Source organism: Chiroxiphia lanceolata, chromosome 4 (assembly GCF_009829145.1).
Source record: "Chiroxiphia lanceolata isolate bChiLan1 chromosome 4, bChiLan1.pri, whole genome shotgun sequence".
Classification (NCBI taxonomy): Eukaryota; Metazoa; Chordata; class Aves; order Passeriformes; family Pipridae; genus Chiroxiphia; species Chiroxiphia lanceolata.
In genome coordinates, this window is record NC_045640.1 from 2,829,667 (window position 1) to 2,852,334 (window position 22,668).

General features: G+C 46.6%; 1 protein-coding gene across 1 annotated transcript in view; it reads left to right on the forward strand.

Moving 5' to 3' along the window:
• SLC4A11 (solute carrier family 4 member 11) overlaps window positions 1-22,668 on the forward strand; it is a 67,687-nt gene that overhangs the window by 3,294 nt on the left and 41,725 nt on the right. The window contains exons 2-4 of the mRNA XM_032686159.1: window positions 8,339-8,386; window positions 13,210-13,440; window positions 14,693-14,774. Coding sequence (XP_032542050.1) covers window positions 8,339-8,386; window positions 13,210-13,440; window positions 14,693-14,774 — 361 coding nt within the window. The remainder of the gene's footprint in view (window positions 1-8,338; window positions 8,387-13,209; window positions 13,441-14,692; window positions 14,775-22,668) is intronic.

Sequence of the window (22,668 nt, forward strand, 5' to 3'; positions counted from 1 at the left end):
TTTTCGGGTGAGCTGCTGTGAGGTTGCTGCCCACCTTTTTATGGGGCTAAAACATCCAAAATTCCCATCTGGGGATGAGCTGGACCCCACGTTCCAGGTGCTGGCAGGCAACTAAGTGGAATTACAGATGCAGTGACAACTCTGCCATCATCCTGTTGGTCTCTGTGTGATGTATGTGCAGCTCTCCATGAGCATAATTGGATGCACTTCACTATAATTCTGTTTTAAAAAGATCCCTGTGTGGGATTAAGGTTTGAGCCAACAAAACATGGCACTACCTCGTAAAACTCCAACAATTAACCATTGGCATGAAATGCTGGGCTGTGCACACGGATGTGTATGGAAAAGGATGGCTTGAAGAAATCTGGGGTTTAAGGTATGGCCTGTCTCACTTTTAATTAATACTGGCTGCCCTGGCATGGAATATTGAGCCCAAACCAGTGCAGATATCAAAGCACTAAAATGCTGCCCAGTAGTGACTTTTGGGTTCTTTCTCCTGGGTGTTTTAGTTCCTTGTGGTACCTGAAGAAAGACTTTTTTTATTATTACTATTCTGTCCTGCTTTGCATCCTTGCAACTTAGGCTTTGGTGGTAAGATTTGTTTTCAGCAAATGTTAGCAGGTCTAACATGAAGGTGAGGCTTTATCTGAAGTTGGAGGCTTTTGGACCTGGGATCTGCATTTTTTGGAGGAAGGTCAGGATGATTTTTAGGCTGAGACTTGTTCTGAAGTCACAGTGAACATGTGCAAGTAAAATCACAGAATGGTTTGGGTGGGAAGGGACCTTTTAAAGGTCATGTAGTCCAACCCCTCTGCAGTGAGCAGGAATGTCTTCCACTATCCCCGGTTGCTCCAAGCCCTGTCCAGCCTGGCCTTGGACACTTCCAGGGATGAGGCAGCCACAGCTTCTCTGGGCAACCTGTGCCAGGATCTCACCACCCTCATTGTAAAAGAAGTTCCTCAGGTCTAATCTGTATCAATCCTCTTGATTTGAAGGCATCCCTACTTGTCCTGTCACTCCATCCCTTGTCCAAAGTCCCTCTCCAGCTCTCTTGGAGCCCCTTAGTTGCTGGAAGGGGCCCCAAGGTCTCCCTGGAGCCTTCTCTTTTCCAGACTGAACACAACAGGAGCAGGGATGTTACCTTTCTTGTGCTGCAGGTGGAAGACTTGATGCTTCATTCCCTGGTAATTTATTCCAGAGAGGATGAAGAGCATCAGTGAGAGTGATGTGCAGTGGGGAAGAACTTCTTCCCTCTCCAGATCCATGGGCTACAATCTCTGCTTATTGCACAGCTCCCAGATTTGCTGTCTGGTGGCTTGCAGGCCCAAGCATTTCCTATTCTCTCACCCAGCTAGAAGTGCAGTAACCCTTCAGTCTTAGTCAAACTCACATCCAGAGGGCATTGTAGGTTTTTTTTTTTGGTGTGTTTTATATATGGATTTTTCCATAAATCCCTTGGGAGCCTGGCTACAGGTCTACACACCTACATCCCTTGTCGGGATAACAGAAACTAGGGGATTCAACCACTTGCTGCTTTGTCTGCAGCACACTTGGAATTGAATCTCTGCAAGTAAATACAGCAGTTTGATTTAGGCTGAGCCTTAAATCTGTGGGCAGGTGATGCAAGTGGGCCTGGGAAGTGTGTGGGGGACACATCCTTGCCATCAGTCACAGCGTCCTTACCTCCTTGGCAGCTCCCTTAAATCAACCAGGCACGTATTTTCATCACTGGGACTTTGTTTTTGCAGGTTGGGGCTCTAAAACAATTCATCTTCTCCTTCCCCAAATTGCAGCAGAGGGGTTTGCACGGGATTTTTTTTCCCCCCTCAACTCAAGCACAATTATCAAGGATTTGTGGAGCTGCAGCTGCTCAACTTTTCCCACTTACGGTGGGTCTGATGCTCAGACCTGGTGGGTTTAGGGGTGCCTGAAGCAGTTTTTGGGGAGAATAAGGCAGGGAAAAGCCAATTGGGAAGCAGGATGTGGCTTTGTCGGGGTGTGTGTGTGGAGGGGGGGAAGGAACGGAACACAATTTACGCTTCAGGAGAAATTAAAGCCTGTTCCACCCTGTGCACAATTGATCATCCCTAGATACAGAGAATCACCAGTTTCCTGTAATCTGCTCCAAAGGCACACACGTGCACGCCCGGCACTGCTGCTGCTCCCAAAAAAACACGGCATCCAAGCCCTGGCCCAGCCCCTGCCCAGATGACTCTTTTTTTTTCTTTTAAGGGGACGAGGAGAAAAGCTGGATGCTGGCGCCAAGGATATTCCAGGGAGAGTAGCGTCCCGAGACAAGTGGTCTGGACCTGAATGGGTATCACTCTGCACACAATAGTCACATTTCCTCACATTAATACCAAGGTCCTTTTTATGTCCCGAGGCACAATGCTGACCCACGCGTTCCATCTGATAACTCCTGTTTTAGCAGTTTGATGTCAGACTGGGATGTTGGGCTCCCGAAGCTTCCTATACTCTAATGGAAAGTGGATATACCGATTGTGTGGCGGGGGAGGGACGGCCTCCCTCCGAGTTTCCTGAGGAGGGTGTTTTCAAAGCGCTGCTTAGGAAGCCGAGGGAGGTGTGTGTGTGTGGGGGGGGGGGGTTGGGGTGGTGCTGCACGGAGGCAGCGCTTTCCCTTGTGTGCACTTCACCTTGCTGTTCAGAGCAGCTTTCCATGGGATTTGGAGTGCCCTGTCCTTCTAGTTGGCATGGAAAAGGCACCTTTTCCCCCCTAAATTAATGACAAAACCCGCTACGGGTGTTTTTTTCATAAACATTTTGCTTTTGTAGCGTGTAGGTGCCACAGGTGGCACCGTGCTTGGCAGTCTTACCTTCCCAGAATGTAGAGTTGGAAGGGACACACAAGGATCATCCAGTCCAACCCTTAGTTCTGCACAGGCCCATCCCCAAGAGTTACACCCTGTACCCCAGAGGATCAGCCAAACCCTCCTGGAGCTCTGGCAGCCTTGGGGCTGTGTCCACTGCCCTGGGGAGCCTGGGCAGTGCCCAGCCACCCTCTGGGGGAAGCACCTTTCCCTGAGATCCACTTAAATCTCCCCTGACACAACTTCAGACCATTCCCTCAGGTCCTGTCACTCATCCCCACAGAGGAGAGATCAGTGCCTGTCCCTTTTCTTCCCCTGGCTCTGTACGAGAGCCCTAGTCATTCCCTGGAGTCCCCTCTCTTTCCAGTTCCTCCACAGGGAAGTGTGAGGGGTTGGTCCTTCACCTGCCCAGGTGTTGTTGCTGGTCCTTCACCTGCCCAGGTGTTTTTGCTGGTCCTTCACCTGCCCAGGTGTTGTTGCTGCTCCACAATCCTGCAGCTGGTTGTTTATTCCCACCTGCCTTTAACCTGGGTGTCAGTTTGAGGGATGAACCCACTGACTTTAGGCTTTCTGCTGCAGCTCAGCCCATCACCCTGTCGTGGGAATGTGAGGTAATTAAGGCACAATTATTTATCTAACAGTTTTTAACCAAAATTACTGAAATCTGGTGGGGATTAGCCCAGACTTGGCACAACTATGACAGGACAGCAAAGCGAAGAATCCCTTTGATAAGCCCCCCAAACTTTAAATACTTTTGCCTACATCAGATCCTTGATATTTTTCAGAGAAAATCATGGAATGCTCATATAGTATTCTGCTCTGATTTATTTTACTGTGCCATATATATATATGTAAAACATGCAAATACATTGGGGAGTGTATGTAGATCTAAAGAAATGTGCACAGCCAAAGAAGTTCCTGCTCTCCAATTTCCACTCCTTTTATCTCAAAGGAAAATATTGTCCTAAGATGCTGCAGGCTTCCAGTGGTGGCTTCGCTCCAAAGGCTTTGGGGTCTTCTCAGGTGTTAAGGGCAGCACTGGGGACCTGTATGAGGGAAAGGGGATCCCAAGTGAAAGGAAATCTAAGGCAGGAGGTGAAAAGCCTTAACCTTTGGTATCTGACTTTTCAGGGGTTGTTTTCAGGGCTGTCTTTGCAGGGCATGTGTCATTAGCTGAGCAGGGGCCAGAGGGGGAAGCAAGGGGAGGGGATTTTGTTTCTCAGGGATGTCATTAGGGAAGCTGGGATGAAACTGCCCTGGAGAACAGCAAATAAACTTCTGAGTATTAAATCTCCTCGTCCATGTTGAAGTTGGATGGGTCCTGTTCTGGAAACAGAGGGAAATAAAAACCCAGGGGGGCTCTGCAGCACCCTGGATGTGCCAACGCGGGGCCACGGGAAAAGTCTGGTGTTGGCAATTCCTTGGGGTTGTCCAAAGTGAAGTGACCTCCCAGAGAGTCACTTGTGTGCTCAGCAGTGCTGTTTGCTTGCATCCCAGGAGTTGGGGATAGTGCTGCGTGCCTGCATCCCGGGAATTGGGGATAGTGCTGTGTGCCTGCATCCTAGGAATTGGGGACAGTGCTGCGTGCCTGCATCCTAGGAATTGGGGACAGTGCTGCGTGCCTGCATCCCAGGAGTTAGGGATAGTGCTGTGTGCCTGCATCCCAGGAGTTGGGGACAGTGCTGTGTGCCTCCATCCCAGGAGTTGGGGACAGTGCTGCGTGCCTGCATCCCGGGAGTTGGGGATAGTGCAGGAGTTGGGGATAGTGCTGTGTGCCTGCATCCCGAGAATTGGGGATAGTGCTGTGTGCCTGCATCCCAGGAGTTGGGGACAGTGCTGTGTGCCTGCATCCCAGGAGTTGGGGACAGTGCTGCGTGCCTGCATCCCAGGAGTTGGGGACAGTGCTGCGTGCCTGCATCCCAGGAGTTGGGGACAGTGCTGCGTGCCTGCATCCCAGGAGTTGGGGATAGTGCTGTGTGTCTGCATCCCAGGAGTTGGGGACAGTGCTGCGTGCCTGCATCCCAGGAGTTAGGGATAGTGCTGCATGCCCGCATCCCAGGAGTTGGAGACAGTGCTGTGTGCCTCCATCCCAGGAGTTGGGGACAGTGCTGTGTGCCTCCATCCCAGGAGTTGGGGACAGTGCTGCGTGCCTCCATCCCAGGAGTTGGGGACAGTGCTGCGTGCCTGCATCCCAGGAGTTGGGGACAGTGCTGCGTGCCTGCATCCCAGGAGTTGGGGACAGTGCTGCGTGCCTGCATCCCAGGAGTTGGGGACAGTGCTGCGTGCCTGCATCCCAGGAGTTGGGGACAGTGCTGCGTGCCTGCATCCCAGGAGTTGGGGACAGTGCTGCGTGCCTGCATCCCAGGAGTTGGGGACAGTGCTGCGTGCCTGCATCCCAGGAGCTGGGGACAGTGCTGCGTGCCTGCGTGCACGCCTCCCAGAAATTCGGGATGTGCGTCGCCTTGATGTGGCTGCCAGGGGATGTCGGAGATGACTTTTTGGTTTTCCCCTGGGCAGGACCTGGAGCAGAGCCCAACAGATAAGGTCGGCCACCCCTGGCAGCTCTGCTTTAACTGTGTGTGAGGACAGAGGACAATGCCCGTGGCTCGCTCGCTCGCTTGCCTAAAAATAGGCTTTTGTAGCCTGTTTTGTCCAGCAAGGAGGGCCACAAAAATAGAAGATTTTACGTGGCCCTGAACTCCTATTTAACTCATATTTCTATTTAAATATGTTTAATCCTGACATGCAGGTGTGAAACCTACTTATCGCTGTCAGTGAGACATAACTGGTGTGGTTGATGGGTGAATTCTAGGGTTAATCCCTAGTTTTCTGTATCCATTTTGTCTCCATGAAGAGTTTCTCTGTGGAGGTGCAAGGATCAAGGGTGTGGAATCTTTTCACCCCCCTCCAGTGATAGTGCCAGAGGAGGAGAAAATGGGTGGAAAGCTGGTGGTGGTTGGTGTTGAGCTTTTGCCAAGCTGTCTCTCGATGGATATGACTTGGGCAACCTCACGGGGGGGGGGGAGGTGTTGATCCTACATTGCTCTGCAATAAATAATGGATATTAATATAAGCAAGGCAGAAGAGCACTTGAGAAGTCTCTGTGCATTCCCTCCCGCCATTTTTCACATTCCAGTGGATTTGCTGCTATCCCTGAGTGCTATTTCAGCGCTCCAGTGGCCATTTAAGATACCAACCCAGAACTGGGATGGCCGATCCATCCATCTCCCATCCTGGATTAAATCTGAGCCGAAGTGTCGCTTGGATGAATGATGGCTGAGGCGCTCTGGGCCTTCCAAAGCGTCACTTCCCTACCCAGAGCAGCTTTTTTTGGAGAAGTTGGAAAGTTCCTGGTCCAACAGATGTAATTAGATGTTTTGGCTTGTGTCGATAAGGCAGCGCTTGGTGCTCATTCCAGCTGAGCACCTGAGAGAGCTGTCAGCAAAGATTGATTTACAATCCTTGTAAATACACCTTGAAGCTGATAAGAGGAACCAGGAGCTGCCTGATAAAAGGACAACATGAATTTCTGCAGCATTTCCATGCAGCCATGAGGACAGGCTGCAGACCTCCCTTTACCGTGTGCTTGCTGTTGTTCGGGGTTCTGGGTGGTTTCTTGTCTCTCCAGAACTATTTCTTTGCAAAAGCAGAATAAACCAAAACATGTTTTCTCCTTGATGAATATTTATGGCCCCCAAATCTCCCTGCATACTTGTGCCTGTGTAATTAGGCTGCAAGTTGAGTAAGTGAGCGTTGGAGAACTACAAATGTAAGAGCCTGGGGAAAATGCTTGATGTTTCTGGTTTATTTGGGTGCTTGCTTTTTAATAATGAATTGCACTTTTTTAGATGAAACAGCTTGTGTTTTCCAAAAAGACGTGTCAAAAGGCAGTAATAACTGGGGCTGTTGCACCAGCAGACTTGTCTAGTTAAGGGATGCTTTTAATCACATGTACAGCATCCAGTGAACTTTGGGAGAAGTTGGGTGATGTAACCAAAGCCCCTGAACCATCTTAGTTTGTTTAGGGCGCGATGGAGGCAATCCTTTTCTTTTCTGCTGTGGTCAGCTCTGTTCCCAGTTTTGAGATGGGCCTTTTAACCCCATCAGGCTTGAATTTCTGTTTGATCAAGGAGGATTTGGTTTAAAGCAGCTTTTTGTGTGCAAAAAATAATTGCTTTTTTTTTTTGGAGTTCTGGTGTTTTCATGGGAGTTGCATCCTCAGCTTAATTTTGTGGAGTAGCCAGACTGGGCTTGAAGGCCTGTGGTCAGTCTGTGACATGGGATTGCAGCAGTTCTTACAGGATTTGGAAGTCCAAGTCTGGAAAGGAAGCAAAAGTGTCATCTGAAGAGCTGTAATTGTGTTATATCTCTGTACTTTTCCACAGCTTGGCCTCTGGAAAAGTTTTGGTTTTCAGTGGGATTTTTCCATGCTGCCTCTACTGCTCATTTGAATTACAAACTGTTCATGTGTTTCATGAATAATTTTGGTAGGCAGCTCAGTCTGAGGGATTTTTTGAAGAGTGTGGAGATGAGAATTTAAGAAGGATACCAGGCTGGAAGAGTTCAAGGCCAGGTTGGATGGGGATTGGAGCAACCTGGTCCAGTGGAAGGTGAACGAGATGGCCTTGAAGGTCCCTTCCAACACAAACAATTCCATGATTGTTTGCACAGACAGTGCCTGTGGTACAAGTGATGCTACAGGGAAGCTGCTTTGGGAGGCAAAGAGTTCGGAATGGGCTCGTGGCAAATAGAGCTGGGCTTCATTTGGTTTTGTGGCTTATACCCCCAAAAAATGCTCCATAGATACTCTAAGAAAACGTTAGTGTTGGCACTTGGAAGCTGGAACCGGGAATTTCCCGGGTTTCCCCCATCCCTGGATCTCGACTGCGTATTAAGTGACATTTATAGTCTGTAAAGAGCAGTTTTCTTTCCCAAGGGCTGTTTCTTTACCCTTAAAGATTATGGAGGCAGCGTGATGAGTTGACAGGACGTTAATGTGCTCGTCTTGGAGTGTGATCCCTCAACCCCCTCCCTTGGAAGTGCCTGGGTGTCATTGTTGACTCTTTAACGAGGACACGAAGGGTTTCCAAACGAGGGTGACTCATGCAATCTTAGCCTCAATCTATCAAACAACGATGCACTGGATTAATGATTACTTAAAAAGATTAGGAGTTGATTTTTGGGGAGGTAGGAGAGGAGAAAAGAGTAAAAATACATAGGGAATCTGAATTTAAAAAAAAAAAGGGGGGGGGGCCAAAAACACAGCCAAAAAAAGCTGCAAGACACAATCCCCAGCTGATCAGATAATGCCAATTCTGGGCTCAGTTCACGCTTCCAAAATGGGAGATGTTGTAGAAATTCAATCTCTACTTTTCTGTAGAGATCACTCTCTGCCAAGAGAGTGATGCTTCACCTCGACCTGAGCCTTCTGCTCAGCTCCTGCTGCCTCTCAGGTACCTGTGACAGTAACACTTTTCTGATGGTTTTTTTTTTTTTTCCCATCTTTCCAGCTGAAAGTGAAAGTGCTGGCTGCAGTGTTACTGCACACATCAAGGAAGGTAAGTAGGAACGCTGTGGTGTTCAAATTGTTGTTTTTTATTAGAATACAGAAAAGGATCTTGAAACACCCTGTGGGGCTGTTTGTTGCTGGCCTGAGCAAGACATAAATAATTCCTTTCCAGACTTCTTCTTTCCTTTAATTCCTCTGCCTCTTAAAACCTGAAAAGCCATGTGCTGCTTGTTCTCCGAACAATTTCCCCTTAATTCTGATCTTTCTGCTGCTTTTTGTCCCAGACAATTCCTTAACATGTTAATTTATCACTTTGCCTCCTACAGTGCCTGCACAGGGATCCAAGAGGACGAGGTTCAGGCTGCTGAGCTCCTCTGGAGCTGAAAGCAGAGACACCCAATAGACATTGCTGGGATTTGGTTTCCTGTTTATTCCAGCTAATCAACTCTGCCTTCAGGAGCTTCAGCAGAAGTGAAATACCTGGAAACAAGCAGGCTGGGGAGGATAATTAGGGAACTACACTTAGTTTACACTTGCTCTTAAGACTGTAACTCAATAAGGTGAAAGTGCAGAAACCCCTCATACAGGTTGTTACTGCAAATCTTCTGCTAGGGGAGACCACAGGGAGGAATTGGGTTGATGTTTTGGTATCTCCCCTGAGAGAGTGGTGAGGCCCTGGCACAGGTTTTTTCTAGAGAAGCTGTGGCTGCCCCTGGATCCCTGGAAGTGTCCAAGGCCAGGTTGGACAGGGTTTGGAGCAACCTGGGCTAGTGGAAGGTGTCCCTGCCCATGACAAGGCGTAGAATTGGAGGATCTTTAAGTCCCTTCCAACCCAAACCATTCTGTGATTCTATGGTTCTGTATTTAACACCACCCAAGGTTCTGTCTTTAGGGTTGTGAGGCTCACGGTGCTTTAAGTTATCTTGACTCTGCTGTTTGGAGGAACTGACTGTGTACATGGAAACTTGGATCACTGATCCTGGTAAATCATAGAATCATTTACGTTGGAAAAGCCCTCCAAAATCACCAAGACCAAACCCACCACCTAAACCATGTCCCCAAGTGCCACTTGACTTTTAAATCCCTCTGTGGCTTGGTGACTCCACACAACCCTGGGCAGCCTCTTCCAATGCCTGAGATCATGGATTGCACTTGAGGTCTTAATTTCTGCACCAAAGCCCTGGGGGCTTTTTAGGGAATCCCAGAGAGCCCTGTAATTCTGCTTTGCTTTAGGCCTCTAAGACAGCTCAAATCCTGAAAAGATATTCCTGGAGGCTGAATTGGGTAGTGGGAGGAAAATGTGTAATAGCTTTAGAAACCTTTCTCTCAAGTTAAAAATACCCAAAGCAAATAGAAACCAAAGAAAACACTACCTAAAAAACCCCCACCACTACCAAAAAAAATTAAACATTGTTTGATACAGAATCACAGAAGTTAAACCAAGCTATTCCATGCTCAGGAATGGAAATGTCTCGATCAATAATTTGTCTTGTCTAAAACTGGTGCCAGGGTTCTCAGTTGTATCCACTTGACTGAAAGTAACCTAAGAACTTAATCACTTAAAGTGCAAAATTCTAAGCCCAAATGCAGGATCTGCCTCTGATAAGAAATAGTTGGGAACTGCCAACACATAAGTGTCTCTCCTGTTTTGTTTTTCCTTTTCAGAGCTGTAGAATCCTGCTTTTCTGGCCTGTGGTTCATGCCTGAGCACTTTAACTTGCCGTTGAGCCACAAATACCAGAGGGCTTTAGCAGGGCTTGAGAAAAGATACTACTGCCAGATTTTGCCTCCAGGGAGGATGAGTGGAAATTTTGTGCTTCAAATGCAAAGGAAATTGAGACCTGACTCATGGAGGAGATGCCTCCAAGTGTCTGGGAAGGGGGAATCACCAGCAGAGAAGTGGTTGGACAGAAGCTTTATGTGGAGGTGTTTCCCTGTGTGGTGTCCCTGTCTCTGGTGGGTTCCTGTGGTTCTTGGGTCACTTGAGAAGTGCTGGAAGGTCAGTCTGGACCTTGGGCAAGTTGCTATCTGGACAACTTGGCATAAATAATAAACTCCTTGACATGGTTTGAACTATTTAATCACCATCATGGTGTGGTTTTTTGAGGGAATTGGCCCCAAGGGACCATGGCAGCAGTGGGGTGTTTGCTCAGATGAACGTGCTTTTGGACAGCCCTTCTTGTGAGGTTATTGCAGTGGCCGTAAGTGGAAGTGTTCTCCAGAGCAGACAGCCAGGAGAGTTCTTGCATTTTGGGCTCTTGTGATGAAGTAGAGTGTGCAACTTAGGCCAGGAGACCTGCCTGAAGTCAGGGGAGGCTGTTTCAGTGTCTTCCCCCCCTCCTTTTTTTTTTTCTTGGAACAGAGCCTATGTTCCTGCCACGGTGCAGCTTTGCAATCAAGGCTACTGATGATATTAATACTGGAGATTGGGTAGCTGGCTTAGGTTTCTTGTGAGCAGTTTCCAGCATCGATGTTTCCAGCATCAAATATCCTGGTGTGACTTGACTATCTGGCTAAAAATATTAGTGAAGGAGCAATCATTAATCTCTCCTGAAACCAGCGGGTGTCCTGACTGGAACAGTTCTGTCTGAGCTGTTGCAGAGGCTTTGCTGTGCCACTGCTTCCTCTAATTTGATTTTTGGGGTGTCTCAGGGAGTGATGATTTCTGTCCTTTCACACTGGCTACTTGCCTTGTGATTTTAATGTGCAAAACCCTTTTTAAGCTGAAAGATGGAAAGTTTAGGTTGGATGTTAGGAAGGAGTTCTTGGCTGAGGGGTGAGGCCTGGCACTGGTTCCCCAGAGAAACTGTGGCTACCCCTGAATCCCTGGAAGTATCCAAGGCCAGGTTGGACAGGGCTTGGAGCGATCTGGACTAGTGGAAGGTGTCCCTGCCCATGGCAGGGGTTGGAACAAGATGATCTTTAAGAACCCTTTCAATCCAAAGCATGCTGTGGTTCCATGATATCTTCCCTAATGTTCTGGGAGTGATAATAAGGAGGGATAGTGCCCCTATTTCTTGTAATGACCAGGAGCAGGGGAATCAAATAGGGCTGAGGCATGGAAAATTACTTTCCCAAGGCATTGCCTGAAGCCTGTGGCAGAGCTGGAGCTGAATCTTTCTGACTTGCAGTAAGCTGCTGATGGTGCTGTCACGCACAGCTCGCTGCAGGATCAGTGTTGATTGAGATGATGTGGGCAGATAAGCCACGTGAATGCCTTTGACTAATTCTTCCTGTCCTCAGCTGCCCCTCAGCTTCCTCCTTCCACTCTTCAGCTTCGCTCTGATGCCCTCAACCTTCATCACACCCCTTCCATCCACGCTGTGAAATCCTGTCTGGGTCATTTGGCCCAGGAGTTGCCTCCTGGGTTGGCCTCTGCCAGAGAGGTTGAAAGAAACTGTTTTTGGGAGGTGGTTGCTGGTCCTGTGGTGCCCCCATGAACACCCTGTGTCACGGAGGTGGTGATGGGTGTTTTAATCTGCTTTCTTGCTGTGATAATTCGAGACAGACCCAACTGCTTGCACCTCTTAGGTGGAGTTGTAGCTGTGTCACTGTCTCCTCTCCGAGGAGCAGATGGTTACAAAGCCTTGGGGGGAGTGGGAGCTGAAATCCTTCAGAGCATCCTCCCTCTCAAATGCTGTGTAAGGAGTGATTGATGCAAAGTAAAACAGTGCTAATTGCGATGGATGTGTACTGACAACTTGATAGTTGCTGTGATAATTACAGTAATTAGGGAGATGGCAGCATTTTTTTTCCCTGTGCTAGGCTATAAATGGAAAAGGTAGGGAGAGTGTGCATGGAAGGAGGGGATACCATGAGTCAGGCTCTGGGATGGCCCTGGACCTTGGGGGACAGTGTGCCATGGTCCTGGCTGGGGAAGCAGCTCGGTGTCAGATTTGTGATGGCAATTCAGAGCTTGATTCTTGATGAGCTTAAAGAGAACCGAGGGTTTAAATGTATCTTGACAATCTGGTTCCCAGCATCATGGAGTCAAGCCTGGCTGCTTTCCCATCAGAAGGAAGATCTGTATAACAAAGTGTAGTTCCCATTTCCTCGCTCAATCTTAAGCTGTTGAAGGAGAGGACAGGACTGACACTCCTTCCTGACCAGTGCTGTGTGTGTGGAATTCCAAGGATGTGCAATGGGAATGACACATTTATAATTTGATCACTCCATTAATTGACTTCACAGCTGACAAATACAGAAAGGAGTTGAATTTCTGGAATACACCATGTTTGTGTCTCCCATCTCCAGGCCAACAAGTCTGGGACAGCAGAAGGAACCAGCAGAGAGCTGGGACAGTGTTAGCCTCTATCTGCCATCTCTTTATTGTATTTATATTGATTCAAAGTGAAATGTTATGCACAGAGGAAGAAAACTTCCTTGGTTATGGGAACAGTAAGAGTTTAAGAAGTGTAAAAAAAAAAGATGATGGACTGGATGATATTCCCCACCTCTCACTTCAGACTCCCTAACTGGGAGTAGATGGTTCCCAGTTTGAGATTCATACTGGTTATTTTTCATGCTGCTGAACTTGGAGTCCATTTCTCCCAAATGTCTTTCCCATGTTTCTTGAAAGTTCTTGAATTATTTATACCTACAGAGATTTTAAATGCTACCCTCAAGCATTCTGCTTTTTGGCAAACTTATGTGCTTTATCTTAGGCAGAAGAAAAACATATTTTTTTTTTTTTTAATTCTGCTTTTTATATCTGCCTATAAATGGCAGCTGGGCATTCACTTATGGGCACTCTTTTAAGACAAGCCTTGAAAATGCAAACCTTCAGTGCATTAATGCATAAAACTCGTTTTACTTGTGTAACATCACTGATTGTGAAGGACAATGTCTAATCTCTGATCTTCCTTAACACAGTACCTGAAATTAAGAATTTTGAGGAGGAAGTCAGAGCCCAGCGAGACCTGGATGGGTTCCTGGCCAGAGCCAGCATCATCCTGGATGAAACAGCCACGTCCTTGGACGATGTTCTCCGGGAGATGCTGAGACACTTTGCGGAGGATCCCGAAAACATGGAGCCGAGCTGCAACTTTGAAAAAATCATGAGCACTTTATTCACAGATTCAGGGACCCCACGGGAAGGCAACGGTAATGAGCCCTTGATTTCCTTCTGCTGGTGGGCTGCTGTTGGTTTGCCATCCTTTCCCTTGTGGTGGTGGTGTGTTGAACCCTCCCTGCGTGGTCCCCAGGCTCGCATGCTGCATGTGACACTGTGGGTTGATTGCTCCACGTCACTCAGACTGAAGGGTCTCACATCTCCAGGGTTTTTGTGTTTTGGTGGAGTCCTGCCCCCTGTTTCATTAAGATGACACATTGTGGTGTTCTCTGGGGTGAGAAGCCCACAGCACCAGAATGTCTTGTCTGTGTGGACCCTTTGGGTGTGCTTGTCCTCAGACAAGTGTCTGCTCTTCAGCCAAGAGACTCTTGCTGGTGTCTCTTCTGAAATGGCTCCTTTGCCTTGTGATTCTCCACCTGAATTCACACAGGCTGGGGAATTTGGCCTGCTCTGGATGAGCCTCTGGGGAGGGTTGAGCCTTTGTGTTGCTCCCAGCCCACTGGAGGAGACAAAAGACTTTTTGTTTTCCTCCAGAAACTCACCCAGGGCATCCCCGGCCAAGGTTGTTGGCTCCTGTGTCACCTTAAACTGTCAGCAAATGTCGTAGTGTAGTCTAAAACATAGCTGCCTTTTAGCCCAAGATGTGAAGAAGCTTAACTGAGCATTGTTTCTCTGTAGGCACCCATGATGTTTCAGAGTCAACAGGAATGAATAAACAACATGTACATCGCACCACAAATGTAACTGTCACAGCCTGAGTGAATTTGTTTAACAGATATGTCGAGTCCTGAGCATGTAGTAAGCATGTTCATGCTTTGGTTACTTCTTGCTACCTGTCCTAGAGCTTCGCATTTAGAATCTTTTAATTTAGGCTTTCTGCCAATAAAGAGAAAAATGTAAGTAGTGCCATGAAATAGTGTGAGAGCAGTAGCTGGGAAGAGGGGGAGAGAGGGCAGGGGATTGGGAAGGCCATGCCTCTTCCAGTCCTGTCTGTGTGTGTGTTGGATAATGCTAATCTAATAACCTAATACTGCAGTAGGGTGATGTTGGGAGGAGAAAGCAGCTTCCTTTCCAAGCTGTGAATAGTTTAGGGACAGAATTCAAAAGCAGCAGGACAAATGTTTCCATCTCTTCTCTGTCAGCCCCCCCACCCCACCCCTGCCTAAATCCACTGTGCAGTTAGGAATGCTTGGGATTAGTCCTTCCATTTGAAAAGGAGATGTTATTTACAGTTGCAAACCAAGCTTGGACAGCCTGTAACACTTCCCTCTCTTCTTTTCCTAGTTCACCTCTTATCAGATACGATCCAAGGGGTCACAGCAACAGTCACAGGGGTGCAGTATCAGCAGTCCTGGCTCTGTATCATGTAAGTACCTGGGCTGGATGAACAAAATCCACTGGTTGCCCAAAACTTGTGAATTTTTGTGCTTTTGGGAAGAATAAGAGGTTCAGAATGTGCCTTTTGTGTTAAGATGGTGATGCCTTTTCCATCCATCCAGGGGTTGAATGGTGGCCTATATCTTGCAGTGTCTTTCTGCAGGAGGAAAAAAGTAGTAATAATAAGTTAATATTAAGTGAGATGTGAATCAGAAAAACATTAAGATGTTTAAGTTATCCTAGAGAAAGCAATACAGTTTACAGTGGGATCCCAGTCTCAGCATTAGGCTGCTCCTCTTTGCAAATCAACCTGGGCAGAGGTGACCACAGTCTCTCCAGGGCATTAAGCTTTTGGATGCTGTAGAAATCTGGTGTTAACAAGCTAAGAATGCTGAAAAATGAGACAGAAAGTGGTAATTACTGAGAAACGCTAATAAAGGAACTTCTCAAAGGGACAGGCAAACTGGTTCATGGAATGCTTTCCCTGCCAAAGTCTGGGAGCTTGTACCAAAAGATTTCTGAGGTCCTTTGATGGAAACATCTAAACTTTGTGACTGAAAAATTGAAGTCAGACAATTCCACGCTCTTTAGACACTGATTACTTTGTCTGACAATTAATTCAGACGCTGATTAATTGTCAACACTGTTAACGTTGGAGCGGGCCCTTAAGACAGTTAGGGCCCTGTCACCTGGGATTTATGAGGCGTGGTGGCTTCTCCCCAGCTTCTTCCACTTGACCAAAGCTGGGTTTTGAAGTCATTGTTTCAAAGTCAGGCATGTGGGGTGAGCCAGACTGGCCCTGCACAGAGGACAGGCCAGGGCCTGGCTCCCTGAGCCAACCCAAGCAGTGCCATTTTCACTCTGTCTCTTGCTTTAAGCATGTGCAGAATCCAAGTTAAGTTGTCAAGAAATATGTTAATTCCCAGAGAATTACTGGGATATGTTGGAGAGGTGCCTAAAGGCAGGCACATGTTTGAGCCTTCACAGCCAGTTTGCTGGGACAACTGTCACAATGGCTTTCCTTCCACTGGCAGTTCTTCCCCTGCCCTTTGCTTACGGCTGGGAAAAATGGGAGAGGATTTTGCCTTGGAAATAGATGATTTAAAAAAAACAAGGCGAAAAAAACCCAAACAAAATAACACCAACAAACAAGAAAAAACCTCTCACCCTTGTTTTTAATCTCTTATGAAAGAGAAAGATGTGATCTCAATGTGAAAAAAGAAACAGTTCCATGTCAGGGCTGTGTCCTGTGAAATAAGTGATGAACTGGATGATCTCTGTGCTCCATGTGCTCTACTTTTACACCAGGCATGTACAGAGCAGCTTGCACAAAGAAAATGAGTTTATACAGTAAAATGCCCTCAGCCAGAAGGACTCTGGAGCAGTTTTCTCCACTTTGGGTGCCGTGGGGAGCAGCTATGAGGATATGAACATCCTGCTGATGTAGAGGGTGGAATTTTCTACTGTGGGATGTGACACAGCTCTGTATGGAGGGGTTTGGAGAGTGTTGACTTAATGACAAAGCATTCTAGAGGTCTCCATACAAAGGCTGTGGTTACACACATGAGACTGGAAAGGGTGGGTTCAGCCTCTTGTGGAAAGGGAGCCAAAGCTTTAAATGCATCCATGTGAGTAATCCTGGCTTCCAAGACAAGAGATGATTTGAAAAATAAGCTCACAGCCCGAAGGTGTCTTGTGCAAAACTTTCCTTGTTTCTTCCTTTTGTTGCTCTGAAGAGGGAGAAGAAAGTGGTGGGAAAGCAGTGATGAGTTATTAACTATAATTATCTAATTATTGCACTGTATTTCTGCTGGAGCTATTGTGCAACAGATTGTGAGCCATATTTTTAGATCTTACATTTTTCTTGAAGTCAGATTGCAAAACAACTTCCCAACCTCTGAAGTAAAAGGAATTTGTTGATTGAAAAAAAAAATTCCGTATGAGTGGGAAGGACCTTTAAGATATCTGCTGTTCTTTATCCTTGCATTTAGTCTGTACTCTTTGCTAAATTTAAATCAGCCCTGCTGGGTTTGTGCACCTTAACCAACATTTACTCCTAGTGGATGAGATAAATAGAGTATCGTGATGGGATTTATTAATGAGGAAGAGCAGCTCAGAGAGGTGGTTTTGGTGGTGTTGCTTCTGCACTGATATGAAGGGAAATTACAGCTGAAGTGAGCTTGGAGTCAGAAAGAAAGAACTTGTGTAGATTTTTGCTGAGTTTGCAGAGCCTGGCTGCAGAAGAACATTCCTAATGGAAATAAAAATGGGTTTCCCTCTCTTCTGTGCTGGAAAGGAGCTCTTCTTTCTCTCCTGGCTTGTCCTCAGTGGGAAGAGCAGTGGGGAAAATTGTTGGGGTTGAAATAGCTGTTCTGCTTCTGTTGGAATTGGTGCTTTCCTGATGGTTTCAGGTCTAGTGAGGCTCCAGCAAGGCTGGGTTTACCACATGGATCTGGGCTTTATCCTCATGGCAGAACAAACCCTCAAGGAATTGAAGTTCTTGAGGTCTGAATGTTCCACTCAAGTCCAGGAAAAGTGTTTTCTGATTCATAATAGGCTTTAGGGGTGGTTTAGTCCAGAATGCCCCAAACCTGATCTTGGTGAAACCATCCCAGGATACATAAAACTTATGGAAACCTTGAGATCCTTCCATTCAAATGAGAGCTGGGAGTAGCAGAGCCCTGCATTGCCCCAGGGATCAGCAGGGTTCAGCTCTGGGAGAACGAAGGTGGAAGAATCACCACATATTTGTGTCTGTGGTGACTTTCTAACTAGAAGGCAGATATTTAAGGTTACAGATGAGCTTCCTCAGTCCAGAAAGTGCTCTCATACCTCAGAAACCATGGGCCCAACTCTTTTTGTTTCTCCTATTCATAACATTTGCCAGAACAGAAAGACACAGACTGGGATGGAGATCTCTTGCTACTTCTCTGTGAAGCTGCTGGTTGTTGCTTCATTAGAGAACCTGGGATGAGGTCCTGTCCCAGAATGAGGGGTGCTGAACTGTTTTCCTTGGTTATTTATCCATGAGGAAGCTCAGTGGTTGGTGGGACCTCTGGGAGATACTTTGATGGCCCTCCATGAAGTGACTGAACCAGGTAGAGGTGCTACCAGGAAGGAGCTCAGAATTCCCCATGAACCACCCAGCAATGCCGTGATTCAGAGCGGGCAGGGGTAAACTTGGATGCTTTGCATGTCTGGCTTGGGAAGGGTGGGGAAGAAACTCCTGTGAGAGCCACTGATTTTGGTGCTCCACAGTTCTGTGGCTCAAAAAGCCCAAGGAAACCGTCCCTTATCCAGGGGAGGGAATATGAACAAGTGACTCTTATCACAAGCCAATTCCTTCTTCCACTGCTGAAATATGGAGGTGAAAAGGCCTAAATTTTAATGTTTTCCCTTGGAGTGAAGGATCCCTGATGTTAAAGGAACTGTTGACTGGGTGCTGGTGGATCTCTGTCCCTGGTGTCCTCCAAGGAGAAATCCAGCTGTGTGGGTCATGGAGCAAATGCTCTCTGAGCTGAATTGGAACACAGGCATCACAGCTTCCAGGCTATATTCTCCTTGCCAGGAGATAAGTATAATTGCTTATTTTCAAAGCTGAATCCTTAGGAAAACATGCAAGCAAGCTGCTTCAGAGTCTGGATTGAGCAGTTGGAACACCATTTCCTTTGGCTGGATGGATAAGGCCCATGGATTGGTGAAGGACTTATTTTCAGTGCATTAAACTGGTTTGCTAAAGCTGTTTTAACAGGCAGAGCAGAGGGGAAAAAAGCCTCTCTGCAAGCAGAGAGTGGTTTAGTGGTTTGTGTGCTCTGTGTTGCTATAGAATTTCTTGCCCCTGATGTTGTGGTGTCGTGGCAGTGATTCCTGTGGAGGAGCTGAACTTGGAAAAACCCAGGTAGCCTTTCAAAAATGGGTATTGTGAGATTATGCGGGATAACAAGCTGTTCAAAAAGAGTCAAATTTGAGTAGTAAATTCCAGATTTAATGTAATAACTGATTTTTGTGTGAAAGGTGCTTCCAGTGTCTCTCTCAACAGAGGTAATGCAAGCCTATTTGTGTGTTTAAGGATTTTCCAGAGGTCTGTGTGTCTACAGAAGAGTCATGTTGTTTCTGATTTAGCTGTTGAATAGATTTCCAATAGAGATGCTTCAGTTACTGTGTATTCCTCACATTATCCCCTTCTTTTAAAGGGCAAAATTAAACAGTTCAATTCTTTAAAACAAATATTTTCCTTTAGAGGAATGATTACAAGCTTTGGAGTCCTGTAAACAAGAGCCTCTTCTCCAGAATTTACAAGCTTCTTCTCTCAAGTGTTCTTTAGGCTCAGAGAACTGCATAATTTTCTTATCCTCAGGGAGGAGATGTCTCCTTAGAGAATCATTAGAGTTGGTAAAGACCTGTAGGATCATCAAGTCTGACCAACACCATGATGTTCACCACTAAACCACGTCCCCAAGTGCCACATCCATCACCTGCCAAGTGTTCTTTGAGTTCAGAGAACCAATAATTTCTTCTAAGGGCCTCTCCACCCTGGTTGGGTTTTCCCAGATTATGCTGGAGAGCTGAAGCTCTTGCAGGTGCTGTTGTATGAAGTCTCAAATTCAAATCCTGCCCATTAGGAATGTGGGTCCTGAAGGAGAAAGATGGATTGTTTTAGTGCCTGCAGGGTGTTCACAGGGAGGAGATGTCTCCTTAGAGAATCATTAGGGTTGGAAAAGACCTCTAAGATCATCAAGTCCAAATTCAAACCCTGCATTAGGAATGTGGGTCCTGAAGGAGAAAGATGGATTGTTCCAGTGCCTGCAGGGAGGAGATGTCTACTTAGAGAATCATTAGGGTTGGAAAAGACCTGTAGGATCATCAAGTCCAACCAACACTGTGGTGTTCACCACTAAACCGTGTCCCCAAGTGCCACATCCATCACCTGCCAAGGGTTCTTTGAGTTCAGAGAACCACTAATTTTCTTTTAAGGGCCTCTCCACCCTGGTTGGGCAGGAGAGCTGAAGCTCTTGCAGGTGCTGTGTGATGAAAAGTAATTCCCAAAACACACTGACCTGTAGGAAATACTTTCCCCTGGAGGGATCAATCCCAGAGGGGATGAGTCTTCCTGGAGCCCAGCAAAACATGGATTTTTACCAGTCCAAAACCTCATCCAGCTTGTGGCTGAAACAAGGCCGTACCAAGCTGTGGGTGAGCTGGCTGGGCACAGCTTCATTCCTCACTTTCAGAGTCTGGATTCTGAAGGCTTGTGCCTGGAGGTGCTCCATGGAGGAAGATTTATTTGCATGGGACAAGAACAAGAAGTGTCATTGTTGTTCTGTGTGGGGACAGGAAAAGCCTGGCTGGCTGATTACCTCTGCTGGGCACTTTTTCTTACTGCAAGGGATAATTTGTTTCTGAATTAACTTCCTTTCTTGCCCTGTTTAAAGAGGGTTTCTGTTTCTCTTGGGTCTCCATAGTTTGACCCTTTGTATGATTTGGTTGAGAAATGTGTTATTACTCTGATAAGATCTTGGGTGTGGGGCAGACCTGGGGCACGTGGGACTCAGTGGATCTGGGCTTTTTGGGGAGCACTGCCAGTTCTCACCATCCCAGAGCCACACTCAACTGGATGTAGAGAGGAGGAGAGCAAAGCAGAATTGGTGCTATAATTTAAATGCCCTTTTTATGAGCTCAATTATTGGAGGATCAAGATAAAATTGCTGAGAACTCAACCTGGCATCTCATTTAATCACAGTCCAGCATTTCCTTGTGTGACTAATCCTGGGTGAAAATAGATTTTTTTTTTTTTTCAGCTTTCTGGCCAAAGCAAGGGAGAATCAAATGTAGCTCAACTCAAACCTAAAAGGAACCTGGAGGCTTTGGCCAAACCAGACTTGATTTAGAGTCAGCTGAAAATGTCTTGCTAGTTCTCAGCTTTTTTGGGGGGAGCTTTGGCTATTCACCCTTCAGATTTTTTTCCTCTTGGTGGGAATTTATTTAAGTACTACTTGAAAAAAGTTGTTTCATTTTGGAAGTGACTTTCCTCTTGGCCTAAGCTACGCTGAGTTTTCTCCATGTGAACCAAATGACCTTTTTTTTTCTTTTTTAGTCTTTGCAAATATTTGCACAAGTCTAGTAGGTACTGCAGTTTTGGTTTGTATTATATTTGCATCTGGATTGTGGAATCAAAAGTGGGAGCTGTAAGTGCTAGACCAAGGAATAGGATTTGAGTCAGCTAAAAAATGGCTTAAATTTGAAGAAAAGCTTGAGAATGATGCAGAAGTGACTTGGCCTTGCACTGAAAGTGCTGAGACACCACTTTTTTCCCCCCCAAATAAATGGATGTAACAGAGAGCCCAGACCCAGTGCAGATGAGGCTGCATTCTGCACAAAGGCAGAAAGGCTCAGGGACATCCCACCTTCTCTGTGACACCTGCTTAAAACTGTTTTTAATCTGGTTTGCCCTCACTAAATCAACTCTAGCTCGATTTATGAAGGTTATTATTGCCCTAAGTTGTGTGTCCACTGACCCTACTGGGCTGGAAATTCTTCAGTGGCCCACACCCAGCTTTACTGGTCTGGTACTGGGATTTAGGTGCAGTGTCAGTGTCAAAAGAGCTCTTCAGAGAAAAGATGGGAGAAACTCTTATAGGTGTGAGAAGCCTCAAGCCCCAGCACTGTGGATAGAATAGTTTCAGATAAAAATGGTTAATAATGACAGTGTTTTCCTTGGTGTCTTGTAAATGTGCTCAGTGTTGCTAGATCTTCCAGAGCTGCTGCTTCCACACTTTCCCAGTCCCTCAAGTTAAGGAAACACCGGGTTTTGGTGTGCTAGCCAAGAGAATTAGCCTGTATTTGAAAGCCATTCAGTAACAAAGAACAGCCTTTTAGTCAAGTTTTCCCCTCCGTACTCAAGAAGCTCTTGAGCTGAAGGGGTTTGTAACCCTGTAGAGTGGCACTGCTGGCAAGATTCTTGTCTCTGGAAATCATGGCCCTGGAGACAAGTTCCTGGAGCTGAAACATAACCCTGTCACTCCAGGGAGAAAGCTTTACCACAGGAGAACGTGTGGCTTGCTTAATTATTGCACTTTATAATAGGTTTTTCCAAATAACTTTGTAGTTCTTTGTAGTTTCTTGCTAGGTCAGGTCCTGCCTGGTGGGAAGTGGTAGGGAAGAGATGATGTCTGGGAAGTGTTAGCACAGCTCTGTGAGCCACAGGCAGGTGATCCCTGCTTTGGCCATCTCTGGGGTAGAACTGATGTTCAAAATGCCCAGAAGAACCTTCCTTTTCTAAACAAATCAGTGAGCTCAGCAGCTGAGGTTTGAAAATGCTGAGAGGAGAGCTCAAAATAAGGGTCATTTTTGCTGCTGGTGCATTAGCCACTCACTGTTGGAGACCAGGTGGGTGAAGGTGGGAGAACTGAAGGTGTCAGACCCGCTTGAAGGTTCTCCAGTTGGTCTGAATCCCAGAGTTTGTGCCTTCCCCCTTGGCTTGTTGAACTGTAACACAAGGAGAATTGTCTGCTCTCCAGCCACAGCTGGATTGCAACCAAGGGCTTTGATTCAGTCGTGAAAACAAGTGTTGTCTGTGTTCCTTTGATCCCCTGGGAGGAAGGACAGGGATTGTTGCAGATCCAGTCTGTTGGTTTAGTCCAGGAGAAAACTTGTACTCTATTTTCAATTACTTTAGAAGATATTTATTCTTCACCTTTGGACCTGCCTGGAGATTTGTCTCTTCCAAAGCTGATTTGAGTAGAAAAAGGACACAAGGGGCTGTGGTGGAGGAAATAAATGAAACAGTGTCATCTTTCTCATGACCTGTATTGTTCTAATTAAGCTGTTTGGTTTCTCTCAGACAAGTCCCTTTGTCAGATTAATTTATATGAGTCGGCTGCTTC